General features: G+C 32.5%; 1 protein-coding gene across 1 annotated transcript; it reads left to right on the top strand.

Moving 5' to 3' along the window:
• Positions 1 to 1,416: 1,416 nt before the first annotated feature.
• cpo (carboxypeptidase O) lies at positions 1,417 to 17,096 on the top strand. Its single transcript, XM_056452829.1, has 9 exons — positions 1,417 to 1,525; positions 4,796 to 4,856; positions 5,362 to 5,463; positions 6,734 to 6,838; positions 8,873 to 8,989; positions 9,075 to 9,168; positions 13,290 to 13,492; positions 13,600 to 13,684; positions 16,114 to 17,096. The coding sequence occupies exons 1-9, from the start codon at positions 1,470 to 1,472 to the stop codon at positions 16,377 to 16,379; spliced, it is 1,089 nt and encodes a 362-aa protein (XP_056308804.1). The 5' UTR covers positions 1,417 to 1,469; the 3' UTR covers positions 16,380 to 17,096.
• The last annotated feature ends 7,068 nt before the right edge of the window (positions 17,097 to 24,164 follow it).

The raw sequence follows: 24,164 nt of genomic DNA, 5'->3' as shown, positions 1-24,164 counted from the left end.
GGCCCCGGGCAATTAGGGGGCTCTGTCTAATGGTTAGAAGCCTATATTAATAACATAGTTCTTTCATAAATGTTCTATCATATGTTGTAAAATCTGTCTATAACCATTTAGATTTTAATGTTATTACTTATTTTCAAAACTGGGGCCTTCATGAATAGTGGAACGTTCCTTCTGTACTGGCCATGCAAATATTATAATCTAACCACAAATATGGTCAATTAACTGTATAGTTAGTTTGTGAACTTGTTTTTTTGTGAATTTATTGTATTTAATTTTACATTAAGAAAATAAAGGTTAAAATATTTTTTAACATGCAGTTTATTTTATTAAAAAAAAAAATAAATAAACAAATTATATATATATATATATATAGAGAGAGAGAGAGAGAGAGAGAGAGAGAGAGAGAGAGAGAATGTTTTGAGTTTCAATGCTTGGGCCCCATACCTGAAATTGCTTAGGGCCCCCAAATTACTAAGTCTGCCCCTGGTGACAATTCATCTATAAATGAAAAATAAGGAATATTATTATTATGATGATGCATAGAGAATGCATGCAAATGAATAAATCAATGAATCAACCAATAAATGAGGTATGTGCATTGTTAAAGATAACAATACATACTATTTTAAAATATTAACTTTTAACTATAATAATTAACTATAATAATAATAATAATGAGTATTTTTGTCATTATTGTTATTATTTTATTATTATAAGAAAGAAAGAAAGAAAGAAAGAAATATATATATATAACAACTGTGACAACGTTTGTGACACTTATATTGTTATTTACATTACATTATATTGTTGTTTACATTATAGTTGCATCAATAACTGTGCCACCATCCCCCTTTATTGTTGATTTTTTAATTACTTCAATTGTACTGTTGCTTTAATTTAACTGTACTAAGCACTGAATTAAAAAATAAAATGACACTCATGACATGTTGACCATTGAACTAATTTTGTCCATACAAAATCTAATGCCATGATAAAATTATATAACATTCAGGCTTAATAATGACACCCAGCCTGAAGGAAGCACACATCATTCAGGAATTGTTCAGATATCATTACTGATGACTTGTGACATTACTGAATCATTAAACGATAACAACTTCTGTAATATCAAAGCAACAGATAACAAATATGAGACAACCGAACAGTAAAGGTTAATTGGTGGATATTCTTAGTATCAAATGGCCTGATTACAGGAGGTGCTGCCTTAAAACAGCTCAGGATATTAGATACTATGATAATCTGCATGCTAAAATTCCAGATCAAAATGCTGTTCTGTTGGGTGGAGACACTGGTCATGGGTTTACATATTAACACTGTTATCTGTGCATTGCTTTCTGGGCTGGGGTGTTTTCTTGGACGGTATCTTAATCAGATTAGGATCGCTTTATAAGTCACACTCATTCAACTCCATACAGTTAGTTTGAGGAACTGAGGATAACTAAAGAAAAATGCAGGGCTCGATCACATCCGCTTTGGTCATTTTGGCACTAGTTGCCCAGGACAGGTAAGATTTCAAGACTATAACATTTGAGAGGAAATTAAAAATGAACAATATTAAATATTTCAAGCCTTCTAGTAGAGCTGCACGATTAATCGAAAAAATATTGCGATCTCTATTTGACCTCCTAGACGATCTTAGTCGTATGTAGGTCAATGAATTGTCAAAAGTACTATGTTATATTATATGTTACGTCCTTTTAGATGTTAATATTATTGATTATTTATTGCCCATACTTCCAGTGAAAACAAGTGAAAAAATATTTCCAATAAATAAATAAATGATAATCTACCCGTTGGAGAGGAGGTAGTTAGAGGTGCTTAAATCGAAGAAATAAATATAACAAAACATATAACTGTATTAAACAAATTAAACTAAATCTAAAAAAAATCATGGAAAGAAATATCTTCAACATATCAAACGTCTAAACTAAACTACTCTAACTAAAAACAAAGCATACACAAAACAGCACACTCTCCTGAACCTTATGAAATAATACAAAAATGAATCTGAGTGTTATATATGTACAGGGCCCCGGGTAATTAGGGGGCCCTGACTAATGGCAAGAAGCCTATATTAATAACATAGTTCTTTCATAAATTTTCTATCATATGTTGTAAAATTTGTCTATAACCATTTAGATTTTAATGTTATTACTTCTAGTAGAGCTGCACGATTAATCAAAAAAATATTGCGATCTCCATTTGACCTCCTAGACGATCTTAGTCCAGGATTTCTACAATTCTGCCAATCATATTTTCAAATTCAGGAGAAACAAAGGCGGCCGCACAAGTCTTTATTTTACATACATTCCTCAGCAACGTGGACACCTCCAAATGGTGTTGAAAGAGTCACATACTGTATTTATAAGGTGTAATTCACCCAAAAAATGTCATTTCTGTCTTCTTGTAATGATGTATTCGCGGCCGCGAAGTCCAACACAATCTCACAGCAATTCATAACTTTTTGATTTAGTGGCTCATTTTGTTTGAGAAAGCTAAATCATTTCCATATTGATAAACACATGATGATTTTATTTTACCATGCTTTTCTTGAATCCAATCTATCCTTTGCTTTGGTGTCATGGTTTGGGAATCTCTCTGTCAAGAATAAAAACTCACTAAATCAAATAGTTAAGTGGTCCAGTAAGCTAACTGGGGTGTCACAAGCTAATCTAGAGGCTGTGTACACCAAGCAGCTAAAGAGAATCACAAATTCAATTTTAAGTGACACTGTTCATCCCCTACACACAGAGTTTCAGCTCCTTCCTCACAGGTTTTTAGTTTTAAGCTGTAGAACGAAACGATACAAAAATAGTTTCATACCAGCAGCCATTAGATATTTAAATAAGGCATAGACTAAAGCAGAGGTATTTTGGTGACCTGTATATTTTAGATCGTTTTAAACATTTATTTGGGGGGGGGGGGGGGGACACTTGAAGTGATTATTCATTTATACTTTTTAAGTGTTTGTATGTTTTAAGTCCTAATGTTTATTTGTTGTTGTTACTGTGTGAGTTCCTTTGTGTGGCACTGTTGTGAGATGAGGACTCTTGACTGCAAACCAAATCTACCTTCGGGCATAAATAAAGTAACCTAACCTAACCCTAACCTAATTCGTATGAATTGTATGATCTAATTCCTACAATTTAGTACGATTTGGTCATCCCCTAATGACGGTTGGGTTTAGGGGTGGGGTTTAGTGCCATGCCTGGTTTTTAAAATCGTACAATTTCGTATGACTGAAATTTGTACGAATTAGCCACTAAATCACACGTGAGCTGTAACCACAGAGAGTTCGGGCGCGTGTCTGTGAATGATGTCTACTTTAGTGAACAGAACCTGCATAGGCTGTGAATAACAGGTAATAAAGTTGTAAATAACATTCAGTTTGTGGCACAGAGCGATCGTTTGGGAAGTATGAACCGCATTTAGCAGTAAAAATAAAACCGAAAGCGCGCACATCATTTAAATAATCATATCGCATTTTAGATTAATGATTGCGACAAGCATTTAATGTTTTTCTTTCATAGCGAGCACACAGTGTTGTGCATGAGAATAAAGTGTCAGTATAACTACTCTAGCCTACTGTATATAATGCTGAATATAATGCAAGAGGGAAGCTGATAATGGCAAATGATTTTACCAGTAGAAAAATTGGTCTAATAATGTTGTCAGTGACAGATTGCAAGCATATGTCTCAAAACAGAATAATTCAACGTCAGAATTATGAATAGTTGTATTCTGATGTCATCACTTTGAATATTGTGAAAGTCTGTTCAAGTCCATCATTCAAAGTCTATTCAAAATTTAGCATTTTAACCAACAGCAGACCTGCAAATAATATTATTATTGTTGTTTTACAATACGTTTCAAAAATAACAGTAATAATAGCCTATATTAACCTTTATTTTACATCTATAGAATCGTGAGAAAAGCGTGATCTTGATTTTAAGCACAAAAAAAATCGCGATTCTCATTTTAGCCAGAATCATGCAGCTCTACCTTCTAGTATTAATGGAAAATTCTGAGTAGATTTAAAGTTTTAACTTTATCTTATTTTTTCTTAAAGAATCTCATTTGAAGCATTTACTGTAGTATAAATGCTTCAAATGAGACTCTTTAAAAAATGTAATTATCATTACAAAAAAAAATCATTATTTTCAGGTAATAAATCTAAATATACATGTTTAGTTTTATTAATTGGACATAATAATTTATTGAGCTACAATTAATTTAAAAATCCACTAAGATTCTGAATTAACAACAAATTAACACAAAAAAGGAAAAAGAAAAATGAATATAATTCAAAAGAAGTAACAAAATTTACTTCAATAATAATAGTAATTTGCTTCAATCTGCATTAATTAAAAATATCAGATTATTCAAATAGTAAATAGAATAAATTTACTCACCGTTTGTTTTGTAAAAAGTACAGTTCAAATCAGCAGTTTATTTCATATGCTGAACACAAAAGAAAATATTCTGAAAAGTATTGTTAATTATGAAAGATTGACATCCATAGTAGGTATATAATGCTATGGAATCAATGGCTTCCTTTGACTGTCTCATTATAAACATATCTTCTTTTGTGTTGAGCAAAAAGAAACCCATACGGATTTGGTGTAAGTAGAGGGTGATTAAATGAAAGTATTTTCATTTTTGGATGAACTATCCCTTTCAATCAGATCAATTGTTGTTCTTGTTTTGAAGTTTCTTAGCATGCACGCCTCTGTTGAATGAATACAGGTAAATAAACACATTTTATTTAACACAGATTGGTTGGTGGACTGGATCACAAATCTTATGACTACACAAAATACCATACCATGGATGAGGTGAGATTATTCTTTTTGATTCAGACCTACAGTAAAAGGGTCATTTTGTACTGTTCTCTAAGGTCCACTTATATTGTTATCATGGTTTTTATTTATTTTTTTAAGTATAAAAAATCCTAAAGTTTTGACCCCCTCATCATGAACTGGTAGTTTTTGCTGTGTTTGCTTTTTAAACATACCTCAAGTTTATACAAAAACTATTGCATTTTCATATTATGCACCATGGGCATGGAATAGCTCATAAAAGATCTCAAATTTGATAAATGCGTGTCTGTTGGTGAATTAAAAGGCATGGATGGGTTCTTCAGGTTGGAGTTTATGAATGACAGTGTGAACAGTAAATGCACCAAGATCTATTAATGTGGACCAAACAAACCAAGGGGAACAAATTACAAGTCTGAACACGTGTTACACGTGTGGAATGTTCTAAGTCTTTAAAAAGATAACTCAGGGTTAACCAGAGGGTGAAAAGCACTTTACTGACCTGATAAGTCTCTCCATACAGATATCAGCCTGGATGAATCAGATGCAAAGGGAAAACCCAGACGTTGTGTCCACCATGATATATGGACAAACATATGAGAAGAGGAACATTACATTACTAAAGGTATTTAATGTGCACACATCAAAACACACTGTAAAAACTGCAGGGTTCCACACAATTCCTTCATGTTGTCCCAACACAAATTGATTAAGTTTTATATTTATATTTATATTTACATTTAGCAGACGCTTTTATCCAAAGCGACTTACAAATGAGGACAAGGAAGCAATTTACACAACTATAAGAGCAACAGTGAATAAGTGCTATAGGCAAGTTTTACAAATTTAAGTGGATTGAACATAAAACAATAAAGCTGTTCCAAAAAGAAAAATACAAAAGAATTGAGTCGTTTCAACTCATTTCACATTAGAAGTTTGAATAAGCGGCAAAAGACTTTTTTTGTGTGCATAATTATTATTATGATCTTCCCAACTGATTTATTTCACACACAGAAGTGTATTAGGAAAAGGCAGAGAGTTTGAGACAAGGCAAAATCCAAATAAAAATTTTAAAAAAGCGAATAAAGTCGATTTTAGTCGAATAAAGTCAAGTCACTAATAAAATTATGCCAAATCTGCCAAATTAGTCTTATTTTAATGTCAGAGAAGGGTATCTTTAGTATATTTTCATGTCTACATATCTATATTTCAGCTTTAGTTCAAGTTCAAGTTGAAATTTATTGTCATTCCGCTACATGTGTGAAATATCATGTCTCACGGGAACACGGTGCCACATAAATAAGCATGGTCAAAAATATAAGCACAACACTGGGCATACGAGCTATTTTAAACTTGTATTTTAAACTTAAACAAACCGAAGCGGTAATCTACCTATACTTACTACTAACTATACATATTCTATACATACTTAAACTATACACATAACCATAAGACAGACTATACAAGTACTTTTGAATAAGACAGAACAATATTGTGCAGGATATTGTGCAAAGGAGGTGTGTAAGGTTGATGAAAACAAATAGTGCAATATGATTTGTCGTCCATTCACAAAGTAAACAGTGTTTTACTTATTGAGTCCTTGTAAGAGGGAATTTAAGTAAAGTGTCCGGTGTATATGGAGAGAGAGGATTTCTGCAGGTGGTTTGTCAAGCCCACTCACCTGGGTGAGGCACACTCAGAAAAGCACAATGTTTTTTATAGAGATATGGAGTGATTTTAAGACAGTGTCTAGTGCAAATTTAGGATTTATTTATTTAGTTAGTTAGTTATTTAATTATTTAATTAAGTGAAATGTATATATGGTTGAAATGAGAAATGTTGCCATGGTGAATAAATGTAAATTATGGGTTGGTTTGTTTGCATCTGATATGCAGATTGGCTTCAGCAGCATCGCACCAAAGAAAGCCATTTGGATAGACTGTGGGATTCATGCCAGGGAATGGATCGCTCCAGCTTTCTGCCAGCATTTTGTTAAAGAGGTGAGATTTCCCCCAAAAATATCATGAAGTGTTTAGTCATTACGGCATACAACTGCAATGTCAGAAATATCACATCCACTGCATCAGTAATTGCACATTTCAATGCTGATTTAAGATGTTTTTAAGACTCTGGAACAAGTAGTCCTGTCACAATAATCAATATATCGACTTATCGCATGGACATGACCTCATTTTTGGTGATGCAATATATATCGCCCATACATAAAACCCAATTCTCGCAACATTTTAGCTGATTGTGCAACATCTCTATCACTACTGGAGGTGTCAGTGTCAATATGAATGAAAAACACTACAGTATTTGCTATAAATTACTTTAGCATATTTTTATGTGGGTGTCTGACAACTGAAAATAGATGTGGTAGCAGATATAGCAGCCCCTGTTACGTTTTACCTCACACTTTTTTGTTAACATTTATTATTATTTATTTGTTTAAGATATACATTTTCACATTCTGATTCCAATGCCTAATTATTAAATTGCTAAAATGACTATAATCAAATGAAATATTCTTATGAATAAAATATTGTGTGTTCTTTGGAAGAGTGTATCTACATTGTGCATTTATAGTGTACATATACTGTCATTCTGTCATTATATAATGAGTGGCATAAAAAGGTCTTAAAATGACAATAATATTGTTTATCGCAATAAATTTAACAAAAAAGATATCGTGGCAGGCCTAGAAACAATTACATTTCTTAACTATACTCCAGATTTTGTATAGTTAATCTAAAAAATACTGATACTTCCATCTACTGTGTAATGAATGTAATGCTGCATTGTACAGTAGTTGATGACACTAAAGAAAGACTTCACAAATATAAATTATAATGCATTATAAATCGAAAATTTAACTCTCAATAATCATTCATTTTTAATCATGTAGAATGTGGATACTGCTTTAATTTGTTCCAAGATTAATTTGTTAATTTGATCCTTCGAAGACTACAAAAACTTAATACACAAATACACTTCACTGCCCTTATTACATAAATTAATTTTATTCATTTCCATATATATTCTATTTCTATTATTTTTATTTATGTATATTTTTAAAGAAACCCAAAGTTAATGTTATAAATATTTGTGCTTTTTGATATAATCACATGCTTAACTGTAGTTTTCAGTCCGCTGAATGGTTGGAATGTGCCAGTTGCAAGAATTTTGTGCTGAAAATGATTTGATTAATGATCAATAACATTCTACCAAACAAACTGTTTAGACCAGGGGTGTCAAACACAGCCAGATCAGGCCCACAAACAGGTTAAATCCGTTCCATCCACTGGATGGCGCAATTGCAAACTGAAAATTTCATCCGATCCAGAAGCCTGAATAAGTGTCAGTTTGACAGCCTTCTCAGAGAGAAAGACCACATCTATGCTCTGCCACACCACACTTGGGTGTTCTCTCGAGGACATGTACGATTTAAAAAAGGAGCCGTGGCATTCAACCACACCCCAAACCCAACTGTCATTGGCGGCAAATCGTACTAAGTTGTACAAACAAGATCGTACAAATTCATATGAATTAGCCACTAAATCAAAAAGTTACGAACTGTTTTTCTCAGGCTCCAGCTTTATGCTTTACGTTGATCGTATCAAAACAAAGAAAACAAGTTAAGTTATATATATACCTTGATTTTACCAGTCCGGCCCACTTTGGAATAGATTTTTCTCCATGTGGCCCCTGAGCTAAAATGAGTTTGACACTCCTAGTTTAGACTAATGATTAAAGTCAATGCTTCATCATCTGTATGTATGCCTGTATAAAAACTGGCCTCGAAGGACTGCCCTTTGAGCAACCAGAATGAAACCTCTTGTGCTTCTTCTCTATTGTTCCATTGCTGCAAGAACATTAAAATCTCAGAAAAGTAATCTTCCTGAGTCTTGGAATAATTTTTGATTCTGACATTCCTATACAAGAGAACTTGAATGGGGTTGAATTTGTTCATTTTTTATGGGCATTTCTCTACATAAAAACATATTTTAATCTGTTTTTTTATGGTAAAAAAGATCCTGGGGTCCTACAAAACAGACTCGAAGATTAACATGTTGTTAAAGAACTTGGACTTTTACATCACCCCAGTGCTGAACATGGATGGATATATTTATTCCTGGCTGAATAGCTCAGTGAGTTTCATTCTTTTTATGGATTCTTCATCGACATACATTTGATGAATGTATAATATCTACTAAAATCATCTGTGTTTTGAAGACTAGACTATGGAGGAAGTCCAGATCACCATGTCATGAAAACTCCACATGCTCCGGCACTGATCTCAACCGCAACTTTTACGCAAACTGGGGAAGTCAGTAACATCTTTCTTTTCTTTTCTGTAAACATGAATATATACAGTATTATATGTATTAATAATATGTATTAATATATACATATTTTATATAGGATACTCTACAATAATATCTTAAATCATAAATCATATACATTAGATTAGTTAGAACCAAAGCCAAAAAAGTAGTACTAATTAAGCAAGAATTTAAAAAAATATATATGTTTTGGAAATATATTAAATGAAAATGTAAAAAAAAAAAAATCAAGAGAATTATAAAAAAAATAAATATAAAAATTAATAAAAAATATAAATAAATAAAAAAATAAAATAAAAAAAATATAATAATATAATATTTATAATTATAACTTTATAAATATAATATGAAATTTTGTTGAAATTTTGTAGTTTCTAATGATTTATTATCATATATATATATATATATATATATATATATATATATATATATATATATATATATATATATATATATATATATATATATATATACATACATATATACACACACACACACATACATACATACATACATACACACACACACACACACACATACACACGCACGCACGCACGCACGCACGCACACACACACACACATATAGATACATACATACATACATATAAAAGAGCTCTGGATGATGAATTGTATGTAAAGATTTGTTAGAAATATACAAGTTATAAGGTGCTACAAATGCTTATGAGAAAGTATTGCATTATATATTGTTATAAGGTGCTGAGTACAAGTGCGCATGAGAAAGTATTGCATTATATATTGTTATAAGGTGCTGAGTACAAGTGCGCATGAGAAAGTATTGCATTATATATTGTTATAAGGTGCTGAGTACAAGTGCGTATGAGAAAGTATTGCACGTTTATTGCACAGTAGGGAGAATATTTAACTGTTCACGAGGTAGATGGCCTGAGGAAAGAAACTTTTCCTGTGTCTGGCTGTTTTTGTGCTCGGTGCTCCGTAGTTCAACAGTTCAAACAGGCAGTGTGCTGGGTGTGAGGGGTCCAGAGTGATTTTGCGAGCCATTTTACTCACTCTGGAAGAGTACAGTTCTTGAAGTGTAGGAAGGGTAGTGCCAAGGATTCGTTCAGCAGTACGGACTATTCGCTGTAGTCTACGGAGGTCGGTTTTGGCAGCTGAGCCGAACCAGACGGTGATTGAAGTGCAGAAGATGGATTGGATGACAGCTGAGTAGAACTGTACGAGCAGCTCCTGTGGCAGGTTGAACTTCCTCAACTGAAGAAGGAAGTACAGTCTCTGCCTGGCTTTCTTCACAATAGAGTATATGTGAACGTCCCACTTGAGAGATGGTGGTGCCCAAGAACCTGAATAACTCTACTGCAGCCACAGTGCTGTTCATGATGGTGAGCGGGGGGAGTGCAGGGGGGTTTCTCCTAAAGTCCACTATCATCTCCATTGTTTTGAGTGTATTCAGCTCCAGGTTGTTGTATCTGCACCATAAAGCCAGCTGCTCTATCTCCATTCTGTATGCAGACTCGTCATCATTCCAGATGAGGCTGATATCTGTTGTTGTTCTATTAGTAGTTCAGTAGTTCATCTTTTATCATTCAGTAGTTCACCTTTCTATTCCCAAAGATGTTTGGTGAACAAACTCTTATTTTAATGGATATAACTGTTCAATATAACTGTGTTGTTTAAATGCTCAAACATTATTGGCTATATTCACTGAGAAATGCATAAACATTTCTGAGTGTGTTTTTATTTGATATATTTTAATTAAAATATTATCAAAATGACTTTCATCACATCATTTCTTGTGTTGCTAAATCCACACAAAATGTGAATATTCACTAAAAATTTCCAGCACAGCAAATTAACTTTTTGCTATTTGAATAATTAAAAAATTAATAATACTTCGGCCATCTGTAAAATATGAGAGATAAATTAATAATATTAAAATTCATAAGGTTAATATTAAAATATTAACCTTATGAAAATGCCTGAGATGGGAGGTGTTGACTCTTATCATGTTTCATCAGTCAAAACATTTCTGTCTATATTTTACATATTTGCAGTGAACATTTTGTGTTTGGTTATATCAAAAAATGAATACCCGGCTCACTGACACCCGTGCCTCTTCCTACATTTGGCGAAACATAAAAAATATGTTGCTTCGATTACATTTTGTTGCATGTTTCAGAGAACATCCACTAGAGGGCGATGTCTGTATTTTCAAAAGCAAATGTAAGGAAAAAATGCACCGCATAGTAATTAATTTGATTTGTTTAACCTGGATAACTTGGCTGTTAAGTTCTTTTGTGGTATTTATTTGATGTTATTTATAATAAATAATCCTTAATTCATCCCTAATATGTCGCTGTAAATATCATTCATGGGAAAAGGAAAAAAAGTTGTTGGTGTCATACTGACCCATAACATTAATTTTACCTAGAAACTGCAGTCAAATATTTTATTTACACTGTTAACAATTTCTTGTCATACTGGCAGCAGTTTGCCAGTAACTTACTGTTAATCAATTACAGCAAAAATACAGTATTTACATTTACAGCACTGTTTATCTTGCTGTGTATGTTTTTACAGAATTTCATGTATATTTTCACTGTAAAATAGGGCAGTGCGATTAATCACAATCGAACCGCAATTTGAACGTTGCGATTAGCTAATCGCAAGAGGCTGCGATATGAAAGTTGAAGTCAAAATTATTAACCCCCTTTGAATTTGTTTTTCTTTTTTAAATATTTCCCAAATGATGTTTAACAGAGCAAGGAAATTTTCACAGTATGTCTGATAATATTTTTACTTCTGGAGAAAGTCTTATTTGTTTTATTTCGGCTAGAATAAAAGCAGTTTTTAATTATTTTAAATCCATTTTTAAGTCAAAATTATTAGCCTCTTTAAGCTAATTTTTTTTGTGTCTTGAAAAATATCTAGTCAAATATTATTTACTGTCATCATGGCAAAGATAAAATAAATCAGTTATTAGAAATGAGTTATTAAAACTATTATGTTTAGAAATGTGCTGAAAAAAAATCTTCTCTTCGTTAAACAGAAATTGGGGAAAAAATAAACAGGGGGACTAATAATTCTGACTTAAACTGTATTTGTATTATTTAATTTCCCCTGCCCAGAGCAAATGCGTGACTGCCGTCTGTGTGTGATAGTCTTACTAGCCAACTGAGTGTACTCTCATTTTGCCCAATCAGAATTGTGCAACTGAAATATGCAGAATGCCCACAATAAAAAACAAATAAAAACAAAAAAAGTGTGAACAAGTGGGATGATGGCATCTGCGCTTCAGAAGCATTAATAGATGCATTAATATCAAAGAAAAACAGGACATCGGTAATATAGTAATATTTCGGTTTCAAAGTCACAGACACCGAACAAAAACAGGTAATTTGTAAGAATTGTTGCTACAGCACAAGGAAATACAACAACCAGCACCTAAAAAAGCACCACAGGCGAGTGAGGAGTATCTTGCTAAAAAAGTCAATTCAAAGACACTCAATCTAGTAGCAAGCAACAGCAAAGTACAATTTCAGAGTTGCTTCAGCCATGTTAGTGTGCTGAGTGTTCTGTATTTTTATAATTATTATTTTTTGCTTGTATAATAAGCTACACTATCTAATTTGAGTTCAACTTGTTTACAGAAAGGTAAGGTCATTTTTTTGTGTGCTTACTGTTTGCTCTAGAGAAAAATGTGTGTTTCATTTCTGAAAATTTTAAAAACAATTTGAAAACAGGAAGTTAATATCTTTTCAGTTCCTTTTATTAGCTAACACTCTGTGTATTTTAGCTGTAAGAAGCTACGATACATATTATTGAGCTGAAGCTTTACTACAAAATTAAATCACAAATTAAATCGAAATCACAATATCTGTCAAAAAAAAAATAATAATCTGAATTAGTTCTTTTCCCCAAATCACACAGCCCTACTGTAAAATACTGTTTACAGTAATTTTCACAAAGCAACTATAAAATATGGTAAAACTGTAAAATACAGTTCATATTACTGTTAAAAACTCTCTAATTTACAAAAATCGTTAACAGTGTATTGCTAAAGTTTGCTAAAGCACATATTTTCAATGAGTCTGTGTTGGAGAATCCTCACATCTGTGTTTTGTTATAGTGGTCGGGATCTCCAGAAACTGCTGTTCGGAGGTTTATAATGGTGCGACGGCTCTTTCTGAGCCGGAGGCGGAAGCTCTGACTGATTTTTTGGGAGCTCATCAGAATCATCTCCTCTGTTATCTCACCATCCACTCGTACGGTCAGCTGATCCTCGTCCCCTACGGACACCCCAACATCTCTGCGCCCAATTACGACGAGCTGGTAAGCAGAAGAGACAGCTTTTTTTTTGGGGGGGGGGGGGGGGGGGTGTTAGGTTGGAAAGCTTTCAGGCTTACACAGTTTTGTGTGAAATGTGCCTGTGTTTGCAGATGGAGGTCGGTCTCGCTGCGGCTAAAGCCATCAAAGCAGTTCATGGGAAAAGCTACAAAGTGGGCAGTTCTCCTGACGTGCTGTGTGAGTGGGTTTAACATGACATTCAGGTTTCTTTTGCCATTTTAAAAGTCACATTGCTAGCAAAACTGTCTAACCAAAGTAGTACATGCAATTTTTGATTTGGAATATATTTCATGGGGATGCGTATCAGTTACATTAGTCATTAGCACAATATATTTTTGTTTATAGATATATTTATTTAATGTTATTTACATCTATGTATTTATACATACAGTTGAATTATTTGCCATCCTGAATTATTAGCCCCTTTGTATAATCCCCCCCCACCAATTTCTGTTTAACGGAAATATTTTTTTCCCTGGTGCTGTTCTGTTATCCTTTTTTCTTCTGTTTTTGTTTTTACTTCATTGGTATTGTACAAATCTTGATAAAGGTTTTGCCACATGCCCTGTTAAAAAAATGTGAATCTTTGAATTTGAAACACAACCTTTTTTCTCAAACAAAACATGTTATAGAAAATTAATTTTACAATTTTTATAACTTTTTCACTTCAGTATTAATCTGCCAAGTGTCTTCTTTAAAAAAGTGACATAAGTGTGTTGTTTTAAGGGTTGTTTTAAAGGTGCAGTATGTAGGTTTGACACCCAGTGGTTGAACTAGGTATTGCACTCCTGCATCAAAACAAACGGAAGCGCAGGTTGCCAGATTGAGGACAGGAGCGAGTGATTTAAACAGTGTTCTAAATAAAAGCAACAGCACCCGATAGAAGGAATATTTTCCATATTAAAAGGAGTTTTTGTCTAAACCAACACCTCGAATTAATATATTAGGAACGGCATCATTTCTCACAGGCGGACAACAGAAAACAATGATCACCTCAGGTAAACCTGTGCTTTAGTACGTGTTAAATGCTAACAATGTGAGTTTGAATGTCATTTTACATGACATTTATTGCCATATACTGAAAGCAGCAGCAGATAGTTCACCTCAGATCTTGAAAATAAAATAAAACGTTTGAAATTGAATTATAACTAAACACATATCAGTGATTCAGCGTGAACATTTAATAAGGCTAAACATGGTTAATATGTATTAATTAGATTATAACCTTAAAATTCTGAGCCTCTAAATGGCTGTATTTAATTTTCTGTTGTGTTTTGTCTGGTGCAAACAGCCAAATTGCAATCACTGTGTATTGCGTCACAAAGAGTGGTCTTAGGACACGCGGCTACAATGTAACCTGCTCACCTAATGTTTACGATTGTAAAATTTATATCATTTGCTAATTAATAACCTCATGTGGAACTGAATCTGCATCTCATTTCGGAGTCTGCTACTGTCCACCAGAGGTCGCATTTCAGTCACGGATACATGCTTTCAGAGCCTTTCTGAATGAATCAATGAAATATGCGGTTTTCCACTAAGGCAAACCAGGGTGCTGAAATATAATTGGCTAAACTGGCATTGGCAAGGTTAAAATTACCAAAACAAAGAGCGTTCCGGCACGGAAAAAACATTTTCAAAGCAGAATATCTGACTTCAGCATTGTTTTTCAGATAAACAAGAATTTTCACTCAGCATGTTTCTTAAATATCTGCAAACATATTATGGTATTTTTATGCTTTAGAAGACTCAAAAACTTACATACAGCACCTTTAATGTAATATTTATGACACAATATGTTGGGAATTTAATTTTGAAGTCTCAAAAAGTGTCTAACAGGATTGTAGCAAATGCATAAATATACACTAATACTACAAAAACTAAAAATATACTACATAATTATTTTATTACAACTATACAAAGGTTATTAACATTTACTGATAACAATGAGAAATATAACTTTTAGCAAATCTTAAATATCCATTTATCACGATTGTTGATGCTGAAATTCAAATGCAACATTTAAATGTTTTAGTAATGTGATTTATTTATTTTTTGCATGTTTTGTTTTTAATTAAGTTTTTTTTTAAGCAAAACAGTATAGACTCTGTACCTTTAAATATTGGTCATTTTTTTTTTATATAATTATTTTTTAGGGGTTTTAACCTTTATTGTATAGGAGAGTATAGAGTATTGACAGGAAAGCATAGGGAGCAGAGAGAGGAGAAGGATCGGCATAGGACCACGAGGCCAGAATCGAACTCGGGTTGCCATGAGCGCATGTGTCGATGCACTAACCACTACACCACTGGCGCAGACAAATATTGGTCATTTAATATTATTTTTCATATAATCAAAATAATTACCAGCTTATTGGACAGAATTCTAAAATCAGTGCATTTCTAAAAAATTAATAAAGTCCATAACCCCTGTTTGTTGTCAAGTGAAACATAAATGAAAGCTGAGTAGCCTAGAACTAAATCTGCATGTAATATTCAATGTATTCACTATGGAGTCAGCATTCAGATTTCTACAGGAACTTTTTTGTGCACATAATGCAGTTTTATGAAATCGGACTGATGGTGATGCTGAAATATTGTTAACAGATCCAAACTCAGGCTCATCCCGTGATTTTGCAAGACTCATCGGGATCCCGTACTCTTTCACCTTTGAGTTACGGGACGAAGGGCAGCACGGCTTTATTCTACCGGAGGATCAAATCCAGCCCACCTGTCAAGAAGCGTATGAGGGCGCAATGTCCATCATAAACTACGTCCATGATAAGAACTTCAAAAACACAGCCATTACAGTCACTGCCACACTGTGGACGACTCTGATGGGCTTATGGATCTCCAGCACTCACATGTTTTAAACTACTACTTGCTATATGGATTGTACTGTAACTGATTGTAAGTACTTTATACACATACAATGGGGAAAACAAGTATTGAACACTTCATGTTATTTCCTGGGAATGCTATTTCTAACGGAGCTGTTGACATGGATTTAAACCAGACTTTGGTAAAAACCCAAAGAACACACACACAAAAATAAAAAAAAAACAATCTGAAAAATGGGTTGTGGGTAATGACAATGGAATGACACAAGGAGAAATTACTGAACTACTGAAACGTATTTAATACTTTATATGAAAGGCTTTTTTGGTGATGGCAGCTTAAAGACGCCTCTCATATGGAGAATAAAGTCACATCCATTCCTCAGGTGTGAGTTTTTCACAGACTTCAACAGGGGGTAAAAATCTTGATGGTTCTGTGGGTCTCGTCTGCCAAATCTAATCTTTATTTTGATTCTCTATTGGATTCAAGTCAGAAAATTGGCTGGGCCATTCTACAGCTTGATTTTCTTTCTCTGAAAGCATTTGAGAGTTTCCTTGGCTGTGTTGTAGTTCATTGTCTTGCTGAAATGTCCACCCTGGTTTCATCTTCATCATCCTGCTAATGTAGATGTTGAACAGAAGCAGCTAATATTTATTTACGCTGAGGAAGGGCAGAGGGTTGCTGAAGAACTACTGTGAGATTTCTGCTGTTGTCTGGGCTTTCACTCCCTTTCTACACCTCTCTTTCTTCATGTGTTTTATCCCTGCATCATTTCATTTTGTTGTCTTTGCATATTTGGATTTCTTTGGTTGTTACCAACATCCGGGGAAAATTTCAAGTGAACGGCACCTTTAAAAATATGTTTTCTGAGAAAAACAGTGACGAGTTCAATACTTAATTTCCCTGCTGCATGTATGAATTGTATAATTTCCGTTTTATGTTCTCAAAAATGATTAATTGAATTTTTGCTAATGCTTATTAACAGTGTAAATGAAAATATCTTGGTTTGATATTTTTTGTGTAATGCAAAAACTAAACAAAGACATTTTTAAGTCATATATATATATATATATATATATATATATATATATATATATATATATATATATATATATATATATATATATATATATATATATATCATCTTGTTACCATCTTGATAGTAGGTAGTATTAGTAGTAGTATTTAGTTTTTAATGATGTTGTTTTAATGTTTTCAAATTTGTTTAATTTGATTTTGTAACTTGTACATATTTTTGCACTTAGATTACCTTTGCTGTTTTATAAATCTGAATGAAAGATAATTGTTCGATCGATGCAGTTTTGTCTTTTTTTTTTAATAAAAAACAAACAAAACCAAATCATGGACGATACAAAAAGGTTTGATATTTGTATTTGGTCAGATAAATATAATAAATAATGTCATGAAAACTTACATTTGAGAATTTTTGAGAACATTATTTCAATGTTAATTACATGAATAAACAAATAATTAATAGTAAAACTGGAACAGAAACAAAATAAATAGTGAACATTTTCTAAATATAATATAATATAATATAATATAATATAATATAATATAATATAATATAATATAATATAATATAATATAATATAATAGAACATAATATAACATAGTATAATATAATATAATATAACATAATATAATATAATATAATATAGTATAATATAACATAATATAATATAACATAATATAATATAATATAACATAATATAATATAATATAATAGAAAATAATATAATATACAATACAATACAATACAATATAATATAATATAATATAATATAACATAATATAATATATTATAATATAATATAATATAACATAATATAACATAATATAATACAATACAATACAATACAATACAATACAATATAATATAATATAATATAACATAATATAACATAATATAATATAATATAGTATAATATAATATAACATAATATAACATAATATAATATAATACTATTTTACTTGACTATAACATAACATAACATAACATAACATAACATAACATAACATAACATAAATGTTCTATCTATGGCAACCCATGATAAATAAGGGACCAAACCAAGGAAAATGAATGAATATTAGAATAGAATAGAATAGAATAGAATAGTTATATCCTAATAAACTTAAAATTAAATATTAATTTAATTTTAATATTACCAACTTGCAGAGCTCTATTTGTCCAGCTGATGGCAGTATATACACAGATATCACTGAAGACTACTTGTATAAACTGCTGTCAACATCAGATTTCTCTGATAAAACACAGGTATAGCTGAAGGAAAAGGGACACAGATGAGTGATTCTGGGGAAGATCAGAGTCTCCTCTGCAAACCGCACACAAGTCAAACATATCAGAGAAATGAGGGATCAGATCTGCGCTTTACACTGAGAGCAGATCCAGCGTCACTGAAGCCCTTCTCTGGTTATCACTGACAGACTGGATGATAAAGAGAACAGAGATGTACTGTACCCTGTTTGAGATTTAACTAGATGACAGATACTAAAGGATACTAAAAGATTTAGCCAAATGTTAGGGGTCAACATCGAAGGCCCTCTGGCCCAGTGACTTAAATTATTTTACTACAGTTGTTTTTATTCTTCTTATTATTATTATTACTGTTATTATAGTAGTTATTTTTATTTACCTAAATGAAAATAAGTAACCCAGTAATACAATGTAATATGATGTAGGGCATCCACTGCGTAAAACACATGACATGCCGGAGATAGTTGGTGGTTCATTCCGCAGTGGCGACCCATGATAAATAAGAGACTAAGCCAAAGAAAAATGAATGAATGAAATAAACAGGACACATACAGTAAATCATCATCTGTGGCTTGAGTTAACAAAAAAGATTGTGAACCCCTGATCCCACAAAGCACATGCAACTATTGATCCATCATACAATCACCATACTATATCATACATTTGGACCATACTGTAGTAAAGTACTTGAATTAAACTGTTGTGGTAAGTTTATAGTTGCTGTGGTAAAGCAACAACTAATATAAACAAATGACCAGTTTACTGTAGTAAAAGCTAAAACATACTACAGTATTTTATATAAGCATTCATCGGAGAAGTGTTGTTAATATAATATATACACTTTACTAGTGTGGTTCAAAAACACTACTGCAATAAGTAAAAATGAGTTAAAATTAGTTACTTAAAAAGTGATTAAACCCATTGTAACTTGGAAGTTAAGTTGACTTAACTAAATTTTTATAATTATGCAGTTTTTAAAGTAAAGTCAACTAATTGATTTGTAAAGTATAGTATTTAGCATAAATTACTATAGTATTTTTTCATGCTCGGTTAAAATAGTCGGGTTAAAAATACCCCAACATATAACCTAACTATAGGTTATAGCTTTATAGCACCTTCCCAACTATGGGTTATTTTAAGTCACTGCATTGGGTTATTTTGATTAAATGTTAATTGATCCATCCTGGTATTTATATTGCTACTATTACTAGTACTATTATTAATTTTTATAATTTTAGCTGTGTAAATAAATAACATATAGTTTATAGAAATATTAAAAATGCTTTATTTCTTATACATTTTAAGTTCCAGACACTTTTGTTAAAATAAAACAAGAATCACATGGGAACCTCTTCAGAATCAGAATCAGAAATAGCTTTATTGCCAGGTATGTTCACACATACGAGGAATTTGTTTTCGTGACAGAGCTTCTACAGTGCAACAGGATAATAGAGACAGGACAAAAAACAGATAATAAATGTGTATTTTTTTTAAATAGAAGTAAGTAGTGAGTGCAAATATACAAATTGACGAGTGTATGTACGTGTTTATTACTATATACAACGTTATATGTGCAGCTGTTATGTGCAAATTGGCATGTAAAGTGTGTTGTTAAATAAGTGTATATGTGTATAAAAGTGTATAGCAAGTAGTGATGTTGGTTCCACAATTATCATCATCAAGTGTTTATGAGATGGATTGCCTGAGGGAAGAAACTGTTTCTGTGTCGGGCTGTTCTGGTGCGCAGTGCTCTGTAGCGTCGACCAGAAGGTAAAAGTTCAAAGAGGCAGTGTGCTGGGTGTGAGGGGTCCAGAGTGATTTTGGCAGCCCTTCTGCTCGCTCTGGATAAGTACAGTTCTTGGGAAGTAGGAAGGGTTGTACCAGTGATTCGCTCAGCAGTCCGAACTATTCAACGTAGTCTTTGGAGATCGTATTTAGTAGCTTTAAAAACGTTATTGAAATAATTTTTGCAGCTTATGTGAATATCATTATAAAAGATCACATTAGCATTTTTTACATTAGTATAGGAAACAATGGTGATTCAATATTTTATAACATGTAGTAGTAACCTGACTAAATGGGATTCATTAAAAGTGATTTAAACCTATAGGCTTAACACCAAGGATTAAATTTAAGATGGCATGATTAATTGTATAGTAAAAACCATAATTTCATGTTAAAAATAAGTGTGTAAATCATGTTTAATCAATGCCATCTGTTCATGTAAAATGAACACAAATATTTCAAGCTGGTTTAACATCATCCAATGTTGTTAAGATAATGTGATGTAATCACGTGGAACCACTGTCCACGAATAAATCATGTTCAACCAAAGTTTTATTTTTTGAGTGTGTACACATTGTTCTTTATACTCATTTCTGCTATTGTGTTGTTTGAAAATGAATTTACTCTGAACAATAACACCTGCTACAGTAACTTTAAAGTAAACCTTTTTTAAAAACGTTTTTAATTATCGCAAAAAGAAATTTGATCTAATCACAAATAACATCTACAGAACAACAAATGCAGCTATTTCACATTGTTGATTATGCAAATACATTTTTTTATTATTGTTTTTTTTTTACTTTTCATATTAGAATCATTTTTCGCAGTCTAAGTGAATATCATTATAGATATCGACATATCTATCCGTAAAGTGTTACACGTTGAACTTAATAATCATTTCTGCTATTGGATTTGCTTGAAAATTATTACTCGGAACATCTAAACTGAATAAATTAATCCTTTATTTTGCACTGTTGAACTTGTTTATGCAAATACTTTTTACATTATTGTTTTTCTTTAAACTTTTCATATACAACATTGTCCGCACCTTATGTGAGTATCATTAACATCTGTAAAGTAGAGCTGCACGATATTGGAAAAATCAGACGTTGTGATATTTTGTTTTGCTGCGTTATATATTGCGATATGAATATAATTGCACCAGATGATTTGAAAAGCTCTATTTGGAAAGATTTCATTAATTTAGATTGACTGGGGTGGTCAAGTCTTTTTCAATGCAGTGCATCACAAAATAAAATAAATTGCAAGCATATATAAATAATATGACAGAGCAAAAACAAAAGTTATAAAACAGTGCTTTATGGTTTTCTGGAGAGTCTAACAGTATTCAAGAACAGAAATTGCACAATCAAACATACTGTAAAATAGCCAACCCAGGCTCATTCTGAAAACATACCACTATATACATTCTGGGGAGCGCCAAATACGTCCCAGTAGGTATATTTTTTGCAGTTTTTGTTTTCGCGAATCCACCAGAGGCCACTGTGTGCGCTTTCTGAGAAGTCAAATTTCTCTCGCTAGTGCCATTTACGCCTGCTGTTCTTGTGTAAATCCACCAGAGGCTGTCGACTGACTGACTGACTTACTGACTGAATGACCAATCGACTGACCCAGCCTCCTCCTTCCCTAAACCCAACCAACAGTGTTTTCAAAAGCACCGATTGACCCGCCCACCAACTTCCCTAAACCCAACTGACAGTTTCAATGAGCAATCCATAAAAAGAAAGCGTTCCTCTGATTTTTACCACGTTTTCAGATTTTACCACATTCTCACCCTGTTATTTACTTGTATATTTCTTCTGTTTTTGTCTTACCTGCTTTCTGGAAACATTCTTCGTCGAACTTGAACCCCATAGTAGTAGTCAACTTCTCTGCATCTCAATTCCGCCGATGTACATGGCGAGCTACTGGTCAAACTGGTAACAGCGGGAAAGCCATCCATACGGAAGTAAGCAGTCAGCTGGAAAGCGAGAAAAGGAACGGCGTCATTTTCAGAATGAGCCTCTGTTGCAACTAACATAGTCACCATTGTATAAATAATTTATTATCTTTATCTTTTAATTTTTAATAAAAAAAACAACCCTGCGATGTGACTATTGCGAATGCACACATTGCGATATCGATGCTGTAATGATATATTGTTCAGCCCTACTGTAAAGTGTTACACATTGTACTTTATAACTGCTAATGCGTTTTTTTGGAAATTAATTTATTCTAAACAATTAAACCTGATAAAGTAACCCTCTTTATTATCACAACAAGAAATGTGATCTTGTCATGTGCATACTTTGAGATTACAATATTAGCAGCACTCTGAATGCATTGTTCTCCCATTAATCATCCATGGCTTGAGCTGACGAAAGAGGTTGTGAACCCCTGATCCCACAAAGCAGATGCAACTATTGACCTATAATACCATCATACCCTCATGAACCTCAACTCCAAAAACAAGCCATCATGGCCCAGGAGAAAACAGTTCCTCTCACAGACCTCTCAATCTCCATTCCTGCTCCATATGGAGGTCCCACATGAGAAAGACAATCTGCGTGTTGGAGGAGCGGCGCTGCTGAATAATGTGCATGAGCGTTACGGTACCAACAACGGCCATCCATCATATCTGAGTGCTGTGACATGAAGGTAATATGATCGGCCACTGGGCTCCAGCCAGACCTGAGAAGAGGACATTTGGAGCGGTGGAAATAGAAGTCAGATTTGACGCCTCATGATAGACGCTGTAGGGCTGTGCAATACGACGATATAAAAAGTCTGAATTATTAGCCCTCCTGTGTTTTTTTTCTATTTCAAATATTTCCCAAGTGATGTTTAACAGAGCAATAAATTTTAGACAGTATTTCCGTCAGATAATATTATTTCGGTTTATTAAAAATTTTTAAAAACCCTTTTAAGGTCAATAAATCTTCTCTCCATTAAACAGAAATTAGGGAACAACATATACAGGGGGCTAATAATTCAGAAGGACTTATAATTCTGACTTCAACTGTATTTACAGTGCTCAGCATGAATATATACACCCCTCACAGATCTCTCTTTTGGTCCCCTTTTATTTCCTTTTTACAAACGTGTCATTAATATGTTTACTATGCCTTTAGTACCTATGTTTATTGTTGGATGGTGGGTGGTTGGTTGGGGGAATGCAGGTTTATTTTTTTGTTTGAATAATATTTTTATGACTGTTGTTTGTTGTTTTTTTTAATTGTTATTTTATTTTATTTTCAAATGTGTAATTGTTTGAATGCAAGTTTTTCTGTTTGTGTTTAAAAAAAAAAGTGTATTTAAGTAAATGTCTGTGAAAAGTTCTAATAATAAAAATATTGAAACCAAAAAAAAAAAAGAAAAAAAAAAATTGTACACCCAAATTAATATGCTGAGAGTAAACAAGAAAAATCAAGAGAAACATAAAACATATAACGCTTACTCGAAGCTTTGTAGTTTCTTTATTTATTTTTTGCAATAACTAATTGGAATTTAAATGTATTAATTTTTTATTCCTAAAGATGCTCAGTGATAAATCTCCTAATTTTACAGATATAATGGTTTAATAAAACTGTTTTTGTTTAAATGCACTAAAATTATTGGCTGTGTTTACTGAGAAATGGAAAATAATATCCATTTTCAAAAGGGGTTGTACTCATTTATACTGAGCACTATATAATGAATGGACAAAATAAAAAGCTACCGTTTCATATTATGCTCT

Source organism: Danio aesculapii, chromosome 1, assembly GCF_903798145.1.
Source record: "Danio aesculapii chromosome 1, fDanAes4.1, whole genome shotgun sequence".
Classification (NCBI taxonomy): Eukaryota; Metazoa; Chordata; class Actinopteri; order Cypriniformes; family Danionidae; genus Danio; species Danio aesculapii.
The sequence above is the reverse complement of the archived record's forward strand: the minus strand, read 5'-3'. Positions and strand labels throughout refer to the sequence as shown.